The sequence below is a fragment of the Caenorhabditis remanei genome, chromosome IV, assembly GCF_010183535.1.
Source record: "Caenorhabditis remanei strain PX506 chromosome IV, whole genome shotgun sequence".
NCBI classification, from domain to species: domain Eukaryota; kingdom Metazoa; phylum Nematoda; class Chromadorea; order Rhabditida; family Rhabditidae; genus Caenorhabditis; species Caenorhabditis remanei.
This window is the reverse complement of record NC_071331.1, coordinates 17,846,525-17,863,058: the sequence shown is the minus strand read 5'-3', so window position 1 is coordinate 17,863,058 and position 16,534 is coordinate 17,846,525. Positions and strand designations below refer to the sequence as shown.

General features: G+C 39.6%; 6 protein-coding genes across 6 annotated transcripts; 4 read left to right on the top strand and 2 right to left on the bottom strand.

Annotated features, from left to right (window-relative positions):
* Nucleotides 1-498: 498 nt before the first annotated feature.
* GCK72_014970 (uncharacterized protein) lies at nucleotides 499-2,790 on the top strand (the record flags this gene model as incomplete). Its single annotated transcript, XM_003089545.2, has 6 exons — nucleotides 499-862; nucleotides 911-995; nucleotides 1,043-1,158; nucleotides 1,763-2,034; nucleotides 2,077-2,528; nucleotides 2,574-2,790. 6 exons carry the CDS (start codon nucleotides 499-501, stop codon nucleotides 2,788-2,790), a joined length of 1,506 nt encoding a protein of 501 aa, XP_003089593.2.
* Nucleotides 2,791-3,029: 239 nt separating this feature from the next.
* Nucleotides 3,030-5,217, bottom strand: GCK72_014969 (uncharacterized protein; the record flags this gene model as incomplete). Its single annotated transcript, XM_053730556.1, has 7 exons — nucleotides 3,030-3,155; nucleotides 3,201-3,392; nucleotides 3,443-4,339; nucleotides 4,393-4,677; nucleotides 4,732-4,860; nucleotides 4,949-5,092; nucleotides 5,164-5,217. 7 exons carry the CDS (start codon nucleotides 5,215-5,217, stop codon nucleotides 3,030-3,032), a joined length of 1,827 nt encoding a protein of 608 aa, XP_053585328.1.
* Nucleotides 5,218-5,599: 382 nt separating this feature from the next.
* Nucleotides 5,600-10,539, bottom strand: GCK72_014968 (uncharacterized protein; the record flags this gene model as incomplete). Its single annotated transcript, XM_003108610.2, has 8 exons — nucleotides 5,600-5,764; nucleotides 5,812-5,926; nucleotides 5,977-6,416; nucleotides 6,463-6,561; nucleotides 6,606-6,842; nucleotides 9,251-9,368; nucleotides 10,000-10,084; nucleotides 10,323-10,539. 8 exons carry the CDS (start codon nucleotides 10,537-10,539, stop codon nucleotides 5,600-5,602), a joined length of 1,476 nt encoding a protein of 491 aa, XP_003108658.2.
* Nucleotides 7,858-11,673, top strand: GCK72_014967 (uncharacterized protein; the record flags this gene model as incomplete). The annotated part of the gene is made up of 8 exons (XM_053730555.1): nucleotides 7,858-7,961; nucleotides 8,032-8,320; nucleotides 8,368-8,967; nucleotides 9,050-9,814; nucleotides 9,864-10,124; nucleotides 10,174-10,812; nucleotides 10,861-11,505; nucleotides 11,551-11,673. 8 exons carry the CDS (start codon nucleotides 7,858-7,860, stop codon nucleotides 11,671-11,673), a joined length of 3,426 nt encoding a protein of 1,141 aa, XP_053585327.1.
* A 432-nt stretch (nucleotides 11,674-12,105) lies between these two features.
* GCK72_014966 (uncharacterized protein) lies at nucleotides 12,106-13,775 on the top strand (the record flags this gene model as incomplete). The annotated part of the gene is made up of 4 exons (XM_003088004.2): nucleotides 12,106-12,303; nucleotides 12,356-12,660; nucleotides 13,205-13,409; nucleotides 13,452-13,775. 4 exons carry the CDS (start codon nucleotides 12,106-12,108, stop codon nucleotides 13,773-13,775), a joined length of 1,032 nt encoding a protein of 343 aa, XP_003088052.2.
* A 1,290-nt stretch (nucleotides 13,776-15,065) lies between these two features.
* Nucleotides 15,066-15,787, top strand: GCK72_014965 (uncharacterized protein; the record flags this gene model as incomplete). Its single annotated transcript, XM_003108687.2, has 3 exons — nucleotides 15,066-15,084; nucleotides 15,129-15,313; nucleotides 15,362-15,787. The coding sequence occupies 3 exons, from the start codon at nucleotides 15,066-15,068 to the stop codon at nucleotides 15,785-15,787; spliced, it is 630 nt and encodes a 209-aa protein (XP_003108735.2).
* Between the last annotated feature and the right edge of the window lie 747 nt (nucleotides 15,788-16,534).

The window sequence follows — 16,534 nt, the reverse complement described above, 5'->3', positions numbered from 1 at the left end:
TGATTATTCTCCGTTTGTTTAACCCTTGAGCAGGGAGAAAGGATGTTCTCCGTTCGCGAGGGACCATTTGAATTCCGACTACTGTCAGATAGAGCATGTTTGCACGTTTCTCTGGGTTTCTTCTAATTATACGATCTCTATGTTTCTCAAGAGTCAAAACGCGCCAAAGATACGCCAGACCTTTTATGAACATTTGTTTTTCCACTTCTTCTTCAATTGAAGTACCCTTCTTTGTTCCACAATTCCCAAAAAAAATCTTCAAATGAAAAGCATATCAATAAAAAACAGGTTGGAACTAACACCAGTCTCCCTCTTCTTTTTCTATTTCTACTATTTTCGAACTTTCTCATTTCGACCGGAAGAAGAAGGGGGGCGATAGGTCAAATAAAGAAGCGAAACTTAATTATTTTCTATTGAATTCACTTCACTCGGTCATCTCGGTCATTATTATCCATCCAGGTGTCAACCATTCCATTCATACACATTTCCGTTTCCTCTATGGAACTGTATATTCTAATTTCTCTCTTTTTATCCATCCCCATTACTTCTCATTCCCTTAACATTCTATTCTATGTTCCTACTCTGTCCCATAGTCATATCTCATTCAACACTAAACTTGCCGAAGTTCTGACGTCTTACGGTCATTCGGTTACTGTACTTTTGGCGCAAGTCGACGATACTCTCCTTATCGAAAACGTCACGGATTATACTGTACTTCGGAAGAAAGTTGGCGTACCACGTGGGCATTTGAGACAAGTTTTGTGGAGTAATCCGGGTCCGTATGAGGATAGTTCCCCGTTGAACCCTCATATTTTCTACAAGTTGCTGAAAGTTTCGAGGACTTTTGTGACTGCTTGTGAGAGTAAGTTTTCATGAGATGAGTGGCTATAAGATAGGTTTTTACTTTCAGATATTGCATTCGATTCCCTATTTTTGGACAGTTTAAAGGAACAACGGTTTGATGTAGGATTGGTGGAACAGTATGACTCCTGCGGGTAAGTTTCTGTCAACTTCTGAATTTTTTTTCTACGAATATTTTCAGATTCGGTATATTCAAGGCGATTGGAATCGAAAGCACTGTTTGGTTATCGGCCACTGCAATATACAGACCACAAGCCGAGGCTTTAGGAGTCTACTTGCCGTATAGTTATGTTCCAGGTAGTGATTCCAGGGAGAATTGAGGAACTGTCATCTTTCAGAAGGTGTCCCAAAGTCACCGAATGTTCTGAAGCTTCAAGTTTTGTAAGGTGCTAGAGCTTCATTTTTATAGTTGACACCTTTTTTGTACAAACACTTCCTAGAGAGTTACATTTCGACAAAGAAGTTTCTGACTCTAAGCGACCAATTTCAGTGCAAAATAGGGCGATTTTTGTCCAGTTGAAATGACCATAACTCTCTAGGGACGGCCCGTACAAAAAAGTTGTCAACTACAAAAATGTAGTTCTACTCTTCTACAAAAATGTAGTTCTACATTTGATCCCATAAAAAATTATTTTGTGGGACAGTTAGTTTTACCATGACACATTTTCAAAGGTCGGCATTTTCAACTGAAAAAGGAAAAATATGATATTTTTTGGCCGATACTGTATATCTCCATAGGGAAAAGTTGTCCAAACAACATGTCAACTACAAAATTAAAGATCTTGACGTATTCTATAACTCCTACCAAAATTTAAATCTTCGGACAACTGGTGACCCCGTCCCACAACTTCAAAGTCAGCTAATTTTCACTGAAAACTAAATCGAAAACCTATTTTTCCAGAACTGTTTGCCCACTTCTCCGATAAGATGAGTTTTCTTCAAAAAGTGATCAACGTCCTCATCGGACAAGCCACCTCATTTGTTCTCGACGTCTTTGTTCAAGGATTTCAATCGAGAATATTCAACCAGGACTTGGCTTCAATTTCCAAAGAAACCTCATCACTCATGATTAATTCTGTTCCATTTTTCGACTATTCCATGCCCAGCAGTCACCAATTTTCGAATATCGGAGGGATTACGGTAGACAAAAAGGGGACGAAGAAGTTGGATCCGGTAGGTTTACTATTGCGAGGAGTTCAATAAACTGATTTTCAGTACTGGCAATCTATCGCAGACTCTGCAGAAAATGGATTCGTCCTCGTCAGTTTTGGAGGAATCGCCCGTACCATTGACATGACTTCTTCGATGCAGAAGATCTTTTTCGATAGTTTTTCGAAATTTCCTCATATCACATTCATTGTAAAATACGAATTCACTTCTAACTCTACCGCCACAATGCCAGATAATGTCATATTGACTCCATGGATTCCCCAATTGCCATTGATGGCACACAAGAATTATAAAACGATTATAACTCATGGTGGATGGAGTAGTATTCTGGAGACGACGATGCACTCGAAGCCAATGATTTTGATGCCGTTATTCGCGGATCACGCGAAGAATTCGAAAGTTGCCGAATCGAAAGGAGTCGCTGTTTTGTTGGATAAAATGAGGCTGAGTCAGCGGAGAGTTGTGCATGCAATTAACACGATTCTGACTAATCCGAGGTACAAATCATTTCAATTTTAGTGATGAAAACTCCCGGTTTTCAGATATACCCAAAACTGCGAAAAGTTCTCTCGAATGTTCTCCGATACTCCGATTCCACATGAAGATCTCATTGAGTGGAGAATCCGACAAGCAGCCAAACCATCCAGAAAAGCGTTTGCGAGACATCTTCGACCCAAGGAACCCGATTTTTCATTGCTGAAAATTAGTTTAATTTTAGTTCCAGCTTTTCTAGTTTTCTTTACAAAAAGGTTTAGGTGAATAAAGTTATACATCGGATAAAACTTTATGTGACAATGGAAAGAGAGGGAGAAGACAACGGGAATATTTCAAAGTTTCAAATTTCAAGAGGTAAATTGTGGAAAATTGGGAAATCACCTATATTTTTGGTAGGTAGAAACGCGTTTTCAATCGGATTTGAGAGGTGGTATGAAATGGGAAATTATTACAAAATGATGGCTCACGGGGTGAGAATATGAACTGAATTAGAAATGAGAATCTTATTGAATACGCATTTGTTCACAAAGCGATGAGAAAGTTTCTGGATTGATTGGATCGGATAACTCGTATTGCAAATTGTCATCACATGAATCGGACCGTTGTTCGGAACTGAGCTTTTGGCGCTCCTGAAAATTAGAAATTCAGATTTCTCTAGTCAAGTGTGAACATACCTCTAACAAAACGAAATCATCCATTGATTGTGCTCTGGAAATAGCATTCGACTGGGATAAAGTATCTGATGAGGAAGATTCAGAAGTGGAGCATCCACTACGCGCGTAGTGATTCACCTCGCGAACCAATTTCTGCGTTTCCAGATCGAAAGAGCACTCAGCACCAGGAAAAACTGTTTGATATGTGGAGATCTGAAAAGGAATCTTATTATTATTGCTTTAATTTTTTGAAAAGTTCTCACCGCTACACATTTATTATCGTTCAACATATCAGTAATATTCAGAAGACGAGGATGTTTGATATTTTTCAATACATCATCTGAATTCATCGTGTCTTCATCGTCTTCTGACTTGTGCTTCTGAATATCATGAAACGCATCCTTCTCTGTATCCATATTGTCTGATGTTGACATTCTAGGTCTTTTCAGGTTTGGCTCGTCGTCGGATTCTGAAGTTCCATTCTTTTCCCTGAGACAAATATTCAGGAATTCCTGTTGAGAAATCAGCTGACGCTTGTTACGAGATACAACCGGATGATGCTCCTTCACGGGCTCTTTTTGCCTCTTTTCCTCCATAATCGTATCATAAGAAGCGATCATCTCAGCAAACGATCCACCGAGACTGAAACAGATATCTCGAATAATATCATCACAATTTCCGAGAAGCTCGATATCTGCATTGTAATGTGGGAGACTTTCTCGATTGATCAGAATCTGTGGGACGTCTTTTCCAACACAATGAGGGATCAAAGCGACTGGACGAACTTTCAACGAGGATCCAATCACCACAATCAGATCCACCTTATTTTTGTCTTCAGTCACACAACGATGGAAATCTTTCCCTAAATCTTCTCCGAAGAAAACGATATTCGGTTTGATGACACCGTCACACTTTTTACAACGAGCCACTCTCATTGCGAGAACATCCTCCCGAATAACCATTCCATCCGTTTGATCTCCACATTCTGTACACGTATTCTTTGAGAAAGAGCCATGACACTCGACGACTCGCTTGATCCCAGTTTGATGTTCCAATGTGTCAATGTTTTGAGTGTAGTTTCGCAGAAGACGTCCAGCTGATTCGAGTTCTTTGATGAATCGATGAGATACTGATGGTGTGAATTGACCGGGGAAAATTTCCTAGAATTTTTCATTATTCTGATTAAAAAATAGTCCAAGCTTTTGGTTCTTACCCTAGCAAAATTATAAAACGGAGCCGGATTATTTCGGAAATACCGAATATCAAACATTGCGGTCGGATCAGGAAGATTGGGGAATTCGCCTCGAAGACGTGCATAAATTCCATCTTTACTACGGAAATCTGGAATTCCACACGAAACTGACACTCCAGCTCCAGTCAAAATTAAGATATTCTTTCTAGTTTTGAACAATTCGACTGCATCGGCGAGCGAGTTGAATTCGGGAAGCTTCTGCCGAATTGGTGCTCGTTCGAGGAGATCACTGAGAAGTGCAAAGTGCTGAAAAACACGAAAATAAGTTGTTTGAAAAGAAATGAAATTGAACAAACGCACAGCATTTTCCGACATCATCGCAACTCGAGAAACATCAAAATCTGGGAAAATTTGGCGAATAATTTGAAGTGGAGTGGCTCCTTGGTCAAGAAGTCCTTGTGCTCGACGCAAATTCCCCATCATTTCGTCCTGAAAATTTGAATTTTTATTTATCTTCTGTATAATTTTGTCTAAACATTTTCTCAAACGACACTCCGTTTCTCTCAAAAAAACTTACATTATTCTGCCATGATTCTGAACTAACGCTGGTAGCACTTTCTGTTCTTGTTCTTCCCGAATCACCCGATTCATCCGACATTTCTGGAGCATTTTCTATGTGCATTTCACTGATTTCTGGATCTTCTTCCTCTCGAATTTCTTGCTAAAATTATTTTTATTTTTTAAAAATTTCGAATTATTTTTTAAATATTAAAAATTCAAAAAATCTCTTACCACTTCTCCATTGGTCGTTGCCATCTCCAAATGATAATGTGACTCATGTGACATCTTTTAATCAGTTGAATAAACGAAAATCAATTCAGAGGCGCCCGCAAAAAGCGTCAACCTGAGATACCCTACTGCGTCAACAAACGCTGCCTGGCTTCTTCCGAACGACAAAAAGCGGGGGAACAAGAAAAATAAGGGAAAGGGAATAAAAATGAATACATGTTTTATTATGAAGAGCAAAGAAAACATTGACTTTAAACAACTAAATTGAGATCCTAGCAGGGTAAAACATCGAATTGATTCAGCGTAGAGCGAGAACTATAAAGAGCAAAAAGTAAAGATAACAGAAACACAGATAGAAACAAAAAGGCACTTACTAAACTATTCGGGGGACATCAAACATTAGAAGTTTCTATATTAAATTTATATTAACAGAGTAGATTTATTGCTTCTGAACAATTAGAACTCGAGATTCCAATGTTTTTCTTCCTTCATGATTTTTGACAACTGAATCCATTCTTCGCCACCAATCGACAATCTTCTCCTCTAGAATCACTTCTTTGAAAGCTGAACAGCCGTAGAATGAATTCATTGCTCCGTAGAGAGACTGCAAATTCGAGTTTTAATTTTTACTTCGATAAAATAGAGGCTTACAATATCAGCTAAATTGGGTTGATCTCCTCCCAAAAACTTTCTATTCGGTCCGATCGCTGCCATCCAGTCACGACACGCCTTTCTCAATTCTTCTCGTTCGTCTTCAATATTATGTCTGTAATCAGAATTTAATCCTTATCTTATTGAACCTAATTCTTAACTTACTTCTTTTTCAAAGTTTTCGACAAAAGGAACATGGCGGCTGCCCCAACGTACACAGCTAAAATTCGTTCCCAAGCTGGGAATGCACGATGCCAATCACCAACTTGCTCAAACCAACGGAATGTTTCTAAAGATTCGTTCCAGTTACGGTAAACATTTGGAGAGATCAAATGGATAAACCAATTGTCAACCCATTCTCTCCATTCTCTCTCTTCTCTGGCATTAGCCATATTAGTTTCTCCTTCCATTTTTCCTTTCATAATGAAGAATTTGTTCGGATAGTTCACAACTGGCTTTCCTTTTTCGTTTGTTGAATCAACTCCTGGGTACATTTGAATAACTTGATCAAGGGTTTGATCGGGTCTTTGTAGGAAAGTTGCCAACTGTGAAATAATTAGGGATGATTCTGTCAAAGTCGTTTCACCACTTCGGATAATCGGAACCTAAAACTATCATCTAAAACTGCACCTTCGTTTTGAGAAAACCAACCTTCTTGTACTGTGTACTGAATTTAATTTGCGATCGAGTCACTGGATTGACTTCGACAAGTTCATATGAGAAACCGTAGTAGTCTAGGAAAGCACGAACCTGTAGAAAAATTTGAGAATATCATTTTATGATGGAAAACTCACTTTGCAACAGAACGGGCATGTTTCGTATTGATATAATCTAAGTTTTAAGTTTGATTTATCCAAATGATTGATAACCTTTCGACTCAACAGAACATCGTCTTTCACTTGTTCTGGTCTTTGAATTTGAATCGGACAGGTCCGTGGTTTTGTCGTCTGAACTTCGTCAAGCTTGGAACCTCCCCAAGAAAAACCAGCTAATGAGGCTATTTGAATTGTTCTAACTCCGAAAAAACGCATCTGAAAAAATAGAGTTTTGAAAAACGAAAATTTAATAAAACGGGCGGAGTCACGTACGCAAAAACCACAAAAAATAGTGTAAACACATGGAAATCATAAGCGAAAACAGTAAATCTCGCGAGAAATAGGTTCTCTGGCATGAAAAAACTCAAAACTGTATTAATTTTATCTGAAAATGTCAGTTTGCATGCTTAAAACACTCTTAAAAGCAATAAAACGCTCTTCATGGAATTAAAAAGACGGGAGTTCGTGGCGAGACCCACTCGTGTAAATGTGTGCGCCTTTAAATTTATTTTATTTCTGTTCCCATTTTCAGCTGTTGCAGCATGTTGTACTGCTTTTTTTGCAATAATAAAATGCACAAAATATGTTTTAAAATAAAAATTAAAGACTCTCAACTTTTGAATGGCATTGTACAATTTTACAACAAAACAAATCAAGTTATGGCTCATTGTGGTTTATTGTGGTTTAGTCCGGCTTCTGATTAAAAATGAGATTTTCATGTTTTTCGTTCTTTAATGATGTTCAATTCAGTTTAAGAGCAAAGTGAAAAATATATCTGAAGATTTATTACAAATTCGAGTTTGCAAAAAAGATTTTTAAGCTCAAAAATAATTTGTTTATAAATTTAACATTAGAAAAATGAACTTGAATTTTTCGGATTTTTGTTGTTTTCAAGTCAACAACGCTTCAAAAAACTGTATTCAATCCACCAAGTCTCTGAAAGACATCTCTTTGACAGTAACTCGGAAATCAAACGTGTACGCAGTATCAACTTCACTCCTCCGCGATTTGCAGTTAATACTGATAACATTCCGTGATAACATTCCGTCCCCAGGTCTTCCCCTTACTTGCACCTCGTGTGTTTTGAAAAAATAGCAACATTACGTATTCCTCAGTATATTTCGCAATATTTGTGACTGAAAAAGTATTGCATCAGATTTCATCTTGTTCACTCTATATTAACCAATGTTCCTCCAGCTGTTCAACTATTTTTACTATTCTAGGGTAAAAAATGAGCGGTCTTTCAACCGTTCCGGATAACATCAATTTCGCGAAGGAGGAAGATAAAATTGCTCAAAAATGGAAAGATGAGAATACATTCGAACGATCTGTCGAGTAAGTTGATTTATTTTCATAGTTTTGAAGCTGGAAGTTAAGAGACACAAATTAATATTTAACTTTTTAGACTCTCCAAAGACCGTCCACACTTCACTTTCTATGATGGTCCACCATTCGCTACTGGACTTCCTCATTACGGTCATATGCTCACGAGTACTATCAAGGATGTAGTTGGTAGATGGGCTCATCAAAATGGGCATTATGTCGAGAGAAGATTCGGATGGGATACTCATGGTCTTCCAGTCGAATATGAAATTGACAAAACTCTTGGAATCAGTGGTCCACAAGATGTTATGAAAATGGGAATCGCCAATTATAATAATGAATGCAGAAAGATTGTTATGAGATATTCCGGGGTTAGTAAACAGAAAGCAACATAAATTTTACATGTATTTCTATTCAGGAATGGGAGAAAACGATGGGTCGTCTAGGGCGTTGGGTCGATTTCAAACATGACTACAAAACCCTTTACCCCTGGTTCATGGAGTCAGTTTGGTGGGCATTCAGTGAATTGCACAAGAAAGGACTCGTATACAAGGGTGTAAAAGTGATGCCATTCTCCACTGCATGTTCGACCCCACTTTCGAATTTCGAAGCCGGGCAAAACTACAAGGATGTCGTTGATCCAGCTGTGTTCGTTGGTTTCAAGTTATTGGACAACCCGAATCGTATGCTTGTTGCATGGACAACCACTCCATGGACTCTTCCATCAAACTTGGCTCTTGTTGTTCATCCGGATATGCAATATGTTGTTGCAAAGGACAAGACGACTGGAATTGAATACGTCGTTCTCGAGGAACGTCTCGGAGAACTCAAGAATGAGAATCTTGAAGTTGTCGAGAAACTTGTCGGAAAGCAACTCAAGGATCTCAAATATGAACCACTTTTCCCATATTTCGCTCATATGCGTGAGGAGAGAAATGCATTCAGAGTTTTGAATGACACTTTCGTCACTTCTGATTCTGGTACTGGAGTTGTACATCAAGCTCCATACTTCGGAGAGGTAATTTTTTTAAATCGTTCGAAAAACAAGATTCAGCATTAATTTACTTATAAAAACATCCATCTTTTTCCCTCTGTTTCAGATCGATTTCCAAGTTTGTGTTAACAATGGAGTCATTGCCAAAGACCAGAAAATGATCTGCCCAGTTGACGAAAACGGAAAGTACACCTCGGAAGTGAAGGACTATGAAGGAATATATGTGAAAGACGCTGATAAACTTATTATGAAGAAGCTCAAGGAGATGGGAAATCTTGTGAGACAAGCTGAATGCAAGCACTCTTACCCATTCTGCTGGCGGTCGGATACTCCTCTTCTCTACAAAGCCGTTCCATCTTGGTTCATCCGTGTTGAGACTCTTATTCCAAGACTTTTGGCTAATAACGATGAAACTTATTGGGTACCTTCATTTGTTAAGGATAAGAGATTCGCTAATTGGTTGAGAGATGCTCGTGATTGGGCTGTCTCGAGAAACCGCTTCTGGGGAACTCCAATCAATTTGTGGGTTTCGGATGATGGAGAAGAGGTGGTTTGCGTCGGAAGTATCGCTGAATTGGAAGAGCTCTCCGGACAAAAGATCACAGATCTTCATAGGGAAAGTGTAGATGACATCACTATCCCATCTCGTTCAGGACGTGGAGTTCTCAAGCGTGTATCAGAAGTTTTCGATTGTTGGTTCGAGTCTGGATCTATGCCATATGCCCAAAACCACTATCCATTCGAGAACCGAAAGATCTTCGAGGATAACTTCCCAGCTGATTTCATTGCTGAGGGAATTGACCAGACTCGTGGATGGTTCTACACTCTTCTTGTTCTGTCTACTGCTCTTTTCAACAAGCCACCATTCAAGGTAAATTGTTTTTTGATAATTCTCAAGGAAAAACGTATCTATTCTTTAGAATCTCATCTGCAACGGTCTTGTTCTTGCATCTGACGGAGCCAAGATGTCCAAGAGAAAGAAGAATTATCCAGATCCAATGGAGATTGTGAACAAATATGGAGCTGATGCTCTCCGGCTTTATCTCATCAACTCACCAGTTGTCAGAGGAGAAAACTTGAGATTCAGAGAAGAAGGAGTCAGAGATCTTCTCAAGGACGTGTTCCTTCCATGGTTCAATGCCTACAGATTCTTTGTTCAGAATGTGCAAGCTTATGAACATGTAATATTTGAAGAAAAGGATTCATTTTTTTAATCATTTTTTGGTTCAGGAAACTGGAAATGTGTTCGATATGAACGCTCATGTTGCCAGCGAGAATGTGATGGATAGATGGATCGAATCTTTCACAAACAGTCTTGTCGGTTTCGTTCGCAAAGAAATGGACGCCTACAGGTTGTACGCTGTCGTCGGACCACTCACCAAATTCTTCGACACTCTTACCAACATCTACATCAGATTGAACAGAAAAAGAGTAAAGGGAGACAACGGACTCCATGAGCAACATCACGCATTGGCTGCGCTTGGACGTGTTCTCATCCTCATTGTTCGACTGATGGCTCCGTTCACTCCATTCTTCTGTGAATACATCTGGCAGAACTTGAAAAAGGTCATTGGAGCATCGGAGGAATCTGTTCATTTCTTGATGCTTCCAAAACCAGATGAGAGTCTCATTGATGAATCAGTTGAGAGAAGAGTGGAGGTGATGAGAAATGTGATTGATCTCGTTCGTCTTGTTAGAGATCGTGAAGGTCTTGCTGTGAAATACCCATTGAAGGAGATGGTTGTCATCAACAGAGACAGCCAATTCTTAGAAGACGTTAAGAGTCTCGAACCATATGTCCTTCTTGAGTTGAATGTTCGAAAACTGACAGTATCACAGGACAAGCAGAAGTATGGAATCACACTCAAAGTATGTTATAATTCGGAACATTTTTTTAGTCGAAGTTAATTTTTTCAGGCCGAACCGAACTTCAAGATCCTTGGAGCTCGTCTGAAGGGAGAACAAAAGAAGGTTGCTGACTACTTGAAGAACAAGATCACTGAAACAGAATTGGAACAATTCCTCCTTGAAGGAAAACTTACCGTTCTTGGACACGAGATCTCTTCTGAAGAAGTGGCTGTCAGTTATGCAAACGGAAGCGATCAAGGACATGGATTCAAGACGCATTCTGATGCAAAGACTATTGTGATGATTGATACTACTGAGGATGAGTCACTTGTTGAGGAAGGACTCTGTAGAGAAGTTACCAACAGAGTTCAACGTCTTCGTAAACAAGCCAAACTCGTTTCCACTGATACTGCTCATGTTCACATTGTTGTTCATCCAAATGATTCTCAACTTGCCCAAGTTGTTGCTGCAAAACTTAAAGATATCGAGTCAGCCACAGGAACACCCATCAAGTTGGGAGCACCATCTGCCTCGGCCAAGGCTCCAACGGCCACTAGCAAGAGTGCTGTGAAGGATTCAGAAGTTGAATTGTGGTTGTTCGCTGAAGGAGACAATTTCGAAGGAATCACAGTTGTCGATGGAACCAAGAAAGTTCGTGTTCATTTGAAGACTGAAAATGAACAACTCAATGGATATGCTGATCTCCTCTATCACGTTAGTTCAAGGATTTTCTGACATCTGTTGATTTACAATTTGTAGGTTCGATCGGCTCTCGATCAATGGAACGGAAAAATCACCTTGAATAATGCCGACGGTTCACGAGTTCACCCAACTGTTGACGTGAATTCTCTCGCCGGAAAGACGCTTCAACTCGCTCGATAATTGCTTTCCTTCTCCCACCTTTCTCTTTTTTTATGTCTTTAAATTATCCATATCCGGTTTGCTGTTTTAGAAACCGACGTTATTCTACACTCTTGTTTTTGTTACAATATCTTGTTTGGCACTGTTCACAGATTATTAATTATAAATATATGAGTCCGGTAGAGATTTTTTGTTGCGTAGCTTCTCATCAACCCCTTCACAAACTCTTTTCACAAATCAGTTCACGCGTTTTCTTTCTTTTTTTCAAATATCAAGAAACCAGAAAATAGAAACATTTATTTCTAAAGAAAGAAGTACAAAAATTCCCAACCGAATTCTGTCGGAATAATAATGGCAAAAGAAAAGATAAACACAGAAGATCAAAAGAAAGTGCGAGGATTTGTTCAAAGAATAATCGGGAAGTTGATATTTAAATGGAACCATCACACAACGATGGACTTATTCTGTACCGCTGAGCTCGCCGAGCTCTGTATGAGAGCACGAGAGCTCATTTGGTCGGAACCGATTTGTCTGAAATTGGAGGGACCGATTTGTGTGATGGGCGACTTGCACGGTCAATTCGATGACTTGTTGGGAATGCTTGATTTGAACGGATGGCCGTTGACTGAATCAGAGATGATATGGTTTGAGGTGAGAGAGAGAGAGTGAAGACATCTGACAGACACACAGACAGATATTGTAGGAAAAGACACTGAAAATCAAGAGGAGCGGAAGAAATGAGCAGAAGTCGTCGGCACAGCCAGAATCCACACCGATCAAGACTCCGAAAGGAAGTGGAGAAGTGAAGTCTGAAATGGAAGAGCTGGGATACAAAAGATATCTGTTTCTGGGGGATTATGTGGATCGTGGTCTCTTTTCGATGGAAGTCGTTATTCTGCTGATTTCTCTGAAATTAGCATATCCGAATCGAGTCTATATGCTTCGAGGAAATCATGAGTCGAGATCTGTCAATTGTCATTATGGATTCTATAGAGAAGTCACTCGAAGGTTAGTTTTGAGATGGTTGTACTTGCACTTTTGTCCCCACATGCGTCAGTGGCAATGCTCGGGGCTCGACTCCCACCTACAGTACTGGCCATAAAGAATGCGACAATTCCAGTTTTCAGTGGAAAATTGACAATTCTGTGAATGTGACACGGCCTCCCTGATAGTCTCACAATATTGATTGTTTATGTAGTGTATAAATCACAAATAGAGCTTCATTTTTGTAGTTGACAACTTTTTTGTATGGGTACATCCTAAGAAGTTATCAATAGTCAAAGAAGTTTCTCGCAATTGTTCTCCTTTTCTCTGCTAAAAGGAAAGATTTTTGAGCTGTTTACATTGACTGCCTGTAGCTTCTTAGGATGAGTTTGTACAAAAAAGTTGTCAACTACAAAAATGTAGCTCTAATTTTGATCTTTCTGATTCAATAAAATCTACTTGATGGGACAATCAGTATTATCATGACACCCTCTCAAAGTTGAACAATTTCAACTGAAAACGGCCAAAGTTTACAGTCTTTTCCCCCGGTACTGTAGATCAAATTCAGATACGATCCGAGTCTCTACGAATGCTTCCAAAATCTCTTCAACGTCTTCCCATTCTGTGCTGTCATTGAAAATTCCATCATTTGTATGCATGGAGGAATCAGTGAGCATTTGACGAACTTCTCTCAATTCACTGCTTTCAAAAGACCACTCGAAGTGCCAGATGTCGGAGTTTTGGCTGATTTGACATGGGCGGATCCGGATCCGGTGAGCTCATAGCGGTTGAATCTCAAATCTAGATTTTTCCAGACTGTCAAAACGTACAAAGCATCTACCAGAGGTGCCTCGTACGTCTTCGGATCTCAAGCTCTTCGTGCATTCCTCAAAAAACTCAATCTTCAAATGGTTATTCGTGCTCATCAAGTCGTTGAAGACGGATATGAATTCTTCGATGGACGTCGTCTTGTCACTATTTTCTCAGCTCCAAACTACTGTGGACAGAATGATAATACGGCCGCAATTTTGTGTATCGACAAGAAGTTGAAGATTTCGATTGTAGGATATCGACCAGCTCAAAGAGATAAAAAGTTTGAGAAGGAGAAGAGATCTAAGGTTCCGCCGAAGCCATGTTAAAATGAATTTATCGGATCAATAAATAAATTTATAAATATTTCGTTTGAAGGAATCTATATGGACTGGTTTTAAGGGGAAGGGGTACTGTATCTATTATCTTGTACCTCTGACAAGGGAAGTCTTTGGAGACGCGGCTTTCAAACGATCTATAAGTTTCGCAAAACATGATAAATGTCTCTGCGAGCCGAGTTATGAGCTCTCAAACTTTTTATATAGTTAAGCTTTTTCACATGTAATTCCAAATCGGCAAACAGTATACGCCACCGCGTGGTTCCCTTTTTCACCTGTGCCCCGTACGTTGCAAAATCGAGAATATCTTGCGTATACTATTTGCCGATTTGGAATTAAATGTGAAAAATCTTGATCATATGAAAAGTTTGAGAGCTCATTACTAGGCTCGCAGAGATATTGGGCAGGTTTTGACTGCAGAAATGGAGTCCGCGCGGCCGAAAGTATCTATAACCAAATTTATAGATCGTTTGAAAGCATAATCTATAACCTATATGGACTGGTTTAGAGGGGAAGGGGTACTGTAATTGGGAACTTGAACCTGTGAGCAGAGCTGTGCGGAAGTAAAATTTTTGAAAAGGGAAGAAGGAAGAAGGAAGAGGGAAGTAAAATTTTGAAAAAGGAAGAAGGAAGTGAAAAATCCCGGAAAAAGGAAGAAGGAGGTTGGGTCCGAACCCGGAAGTCGGAAGTTAATTTTGAAAATGACAAATTTGGGGAAACTTTTTTCTAGTCATCTCTGAAAGCGAATTTTGGCGTTGTTTTGCATACAAAATTCCATTGAAAACCACCAAAATTCCGCTGAAATTCCGTCGAAAATTACAATATTTTTGTGAGCTTTTTACACGGAAGTCGGAAGTGGCAAACAATTTCAACGGAAGAAGGAAGAAGGGAGAAGGAAGAAGGAAGTGAAATTTTTTAAAAGGAAGAGGGAAATGGAAAAAAGCCCGGAAGAAGGAAGAAGGAAGCCGAAGGAAGGAATTCCGCATAGCTCTGCTTGTGAGATCATGAAACTGACTCAAAACATATCAAATCGATTTGAACTTTTACATTACGTTCACCTATTCAAGATCTTCATTTTTCTTGATTCCAGCCTCTGTAAAAACCACTCGAGAAGCTTCTTCACACTGTTATGAAAACATGTTTCCTTTTCCACGTGTCCGAGAAATCAGCGGATAAAAAATGAGGGCATGAAGTTTTTTCGTATAACAAAAAGAATTGTCACTATTACTTACAAATCTAGCACCTACTAACTAAGTACATATACTACTAATCGATATCACCATGTACACGAACAACCAAAGTGAGTTTCAAAGAGAAAGGACCCACCTCAATTGTCATTTCCAGCTAACAATGCTGTCCTCCCAGCTGACTCATCATCTTCCTCTTCTCAAGTGGAAGACAGTCCATCTGTCCATCAACAGTTCTGCACATTCAACATCACAGTTAACTACGTGAATGCTCCAAATGCTCCTCCACCTCCTCCAGAGCAAGCGCTTCCGATGATTTCGAATCTGATTGGACAGCAGATGGTAGGTTTATTGATTGGTTTTTAGTAACAAGATCACGTTCAATTTCAGAAAGATTTCATGAAAGAAGAACGGAGGAGAAGTAGAGCTCGACGGAGGTCTTCTCGACGACATTCAAGACATTTCCCACAACCTCCGCCACCCCAGAATCCAGCAGTTTCCAACGATGAGTTATCAGATGACGTCACTCAAAAAGAGTCGGTAGTGGAAAGTGTGAAATCGGCGAGGAACCCGGAGACAAAGAAGACGCCAAGATATAGTGACGAGTCTCCTGAAATCGAAAAGAAAATTCGATATCGCTTGGTTCCGAAGAGGAATTTGAAGGACGATGAATTACCAAAGAAAAGATATAGTGAAGGTGGAAGAAGAAGAATGGAGCACGAGGATTTGAGACATCTGAATTCATTGGAGCCGGTTGCGGAGAGACATGAAGAGCAGAAGAGGGAGAAAGCTAGGAGGAGAAGTGTTCTTGAATAAATCATTATGATTTTTTTGCAAAGTATGGGTTTCCAGAACTGCACCCGCGGCAAAGGCACGCCCGACTCGAAGAAAAATGCGAAAATTTGAACTTTTCAGAGCTGAAACCGCGTCAGAGGCACGCCAGATTCGAAGGAAGACGAGAAATTTTGGAGTTTTTAGAGCTTAACCCGCGTCAAAGGCACGCCAGATCCGAATGAAAAACGAGTCCGGTTTCAGCAGACCTGAGCTGAAGCCGGACCACAGAAAAAAGACATTTAGAATAGCTTTCTTGAAATTTTGTTTTTGGATATCTCGATTTTCAAAATTCTCGGTACCTGGAAGCTTTCTCATTTATTCCATTTAAACGAAAACAGGTTTCAAGCAAGAATAATTTATGAGACCGTACCGAACGGGGAGAAACGAGCGAGTGAGAGAAACGAAAGCGGGAGAAACGAAACCGGGAGAAACGAAACGGGGAGAAACGAAACCGGGAGAAATGGTGGCGCGGCGATTTTCGGGCAGTACATGTCCTTAAACTGTGCGCAATGTTTAATAATATTAATTTTAAAGTTAAATTCACACATTTCATGTTATACAAACATTCTAACGAAGACGGTGGCATTTACCACTTTCAACTCATATTTTGTTGATGACCGCCATTTTTGTCATTTTTCATCTGACAACATTTAGGAACGATACTTATATCTTTATGCACAATTTCATCACATTTACAGCCCGAAAAACGCCGCGCCGCCATTTCTCCCG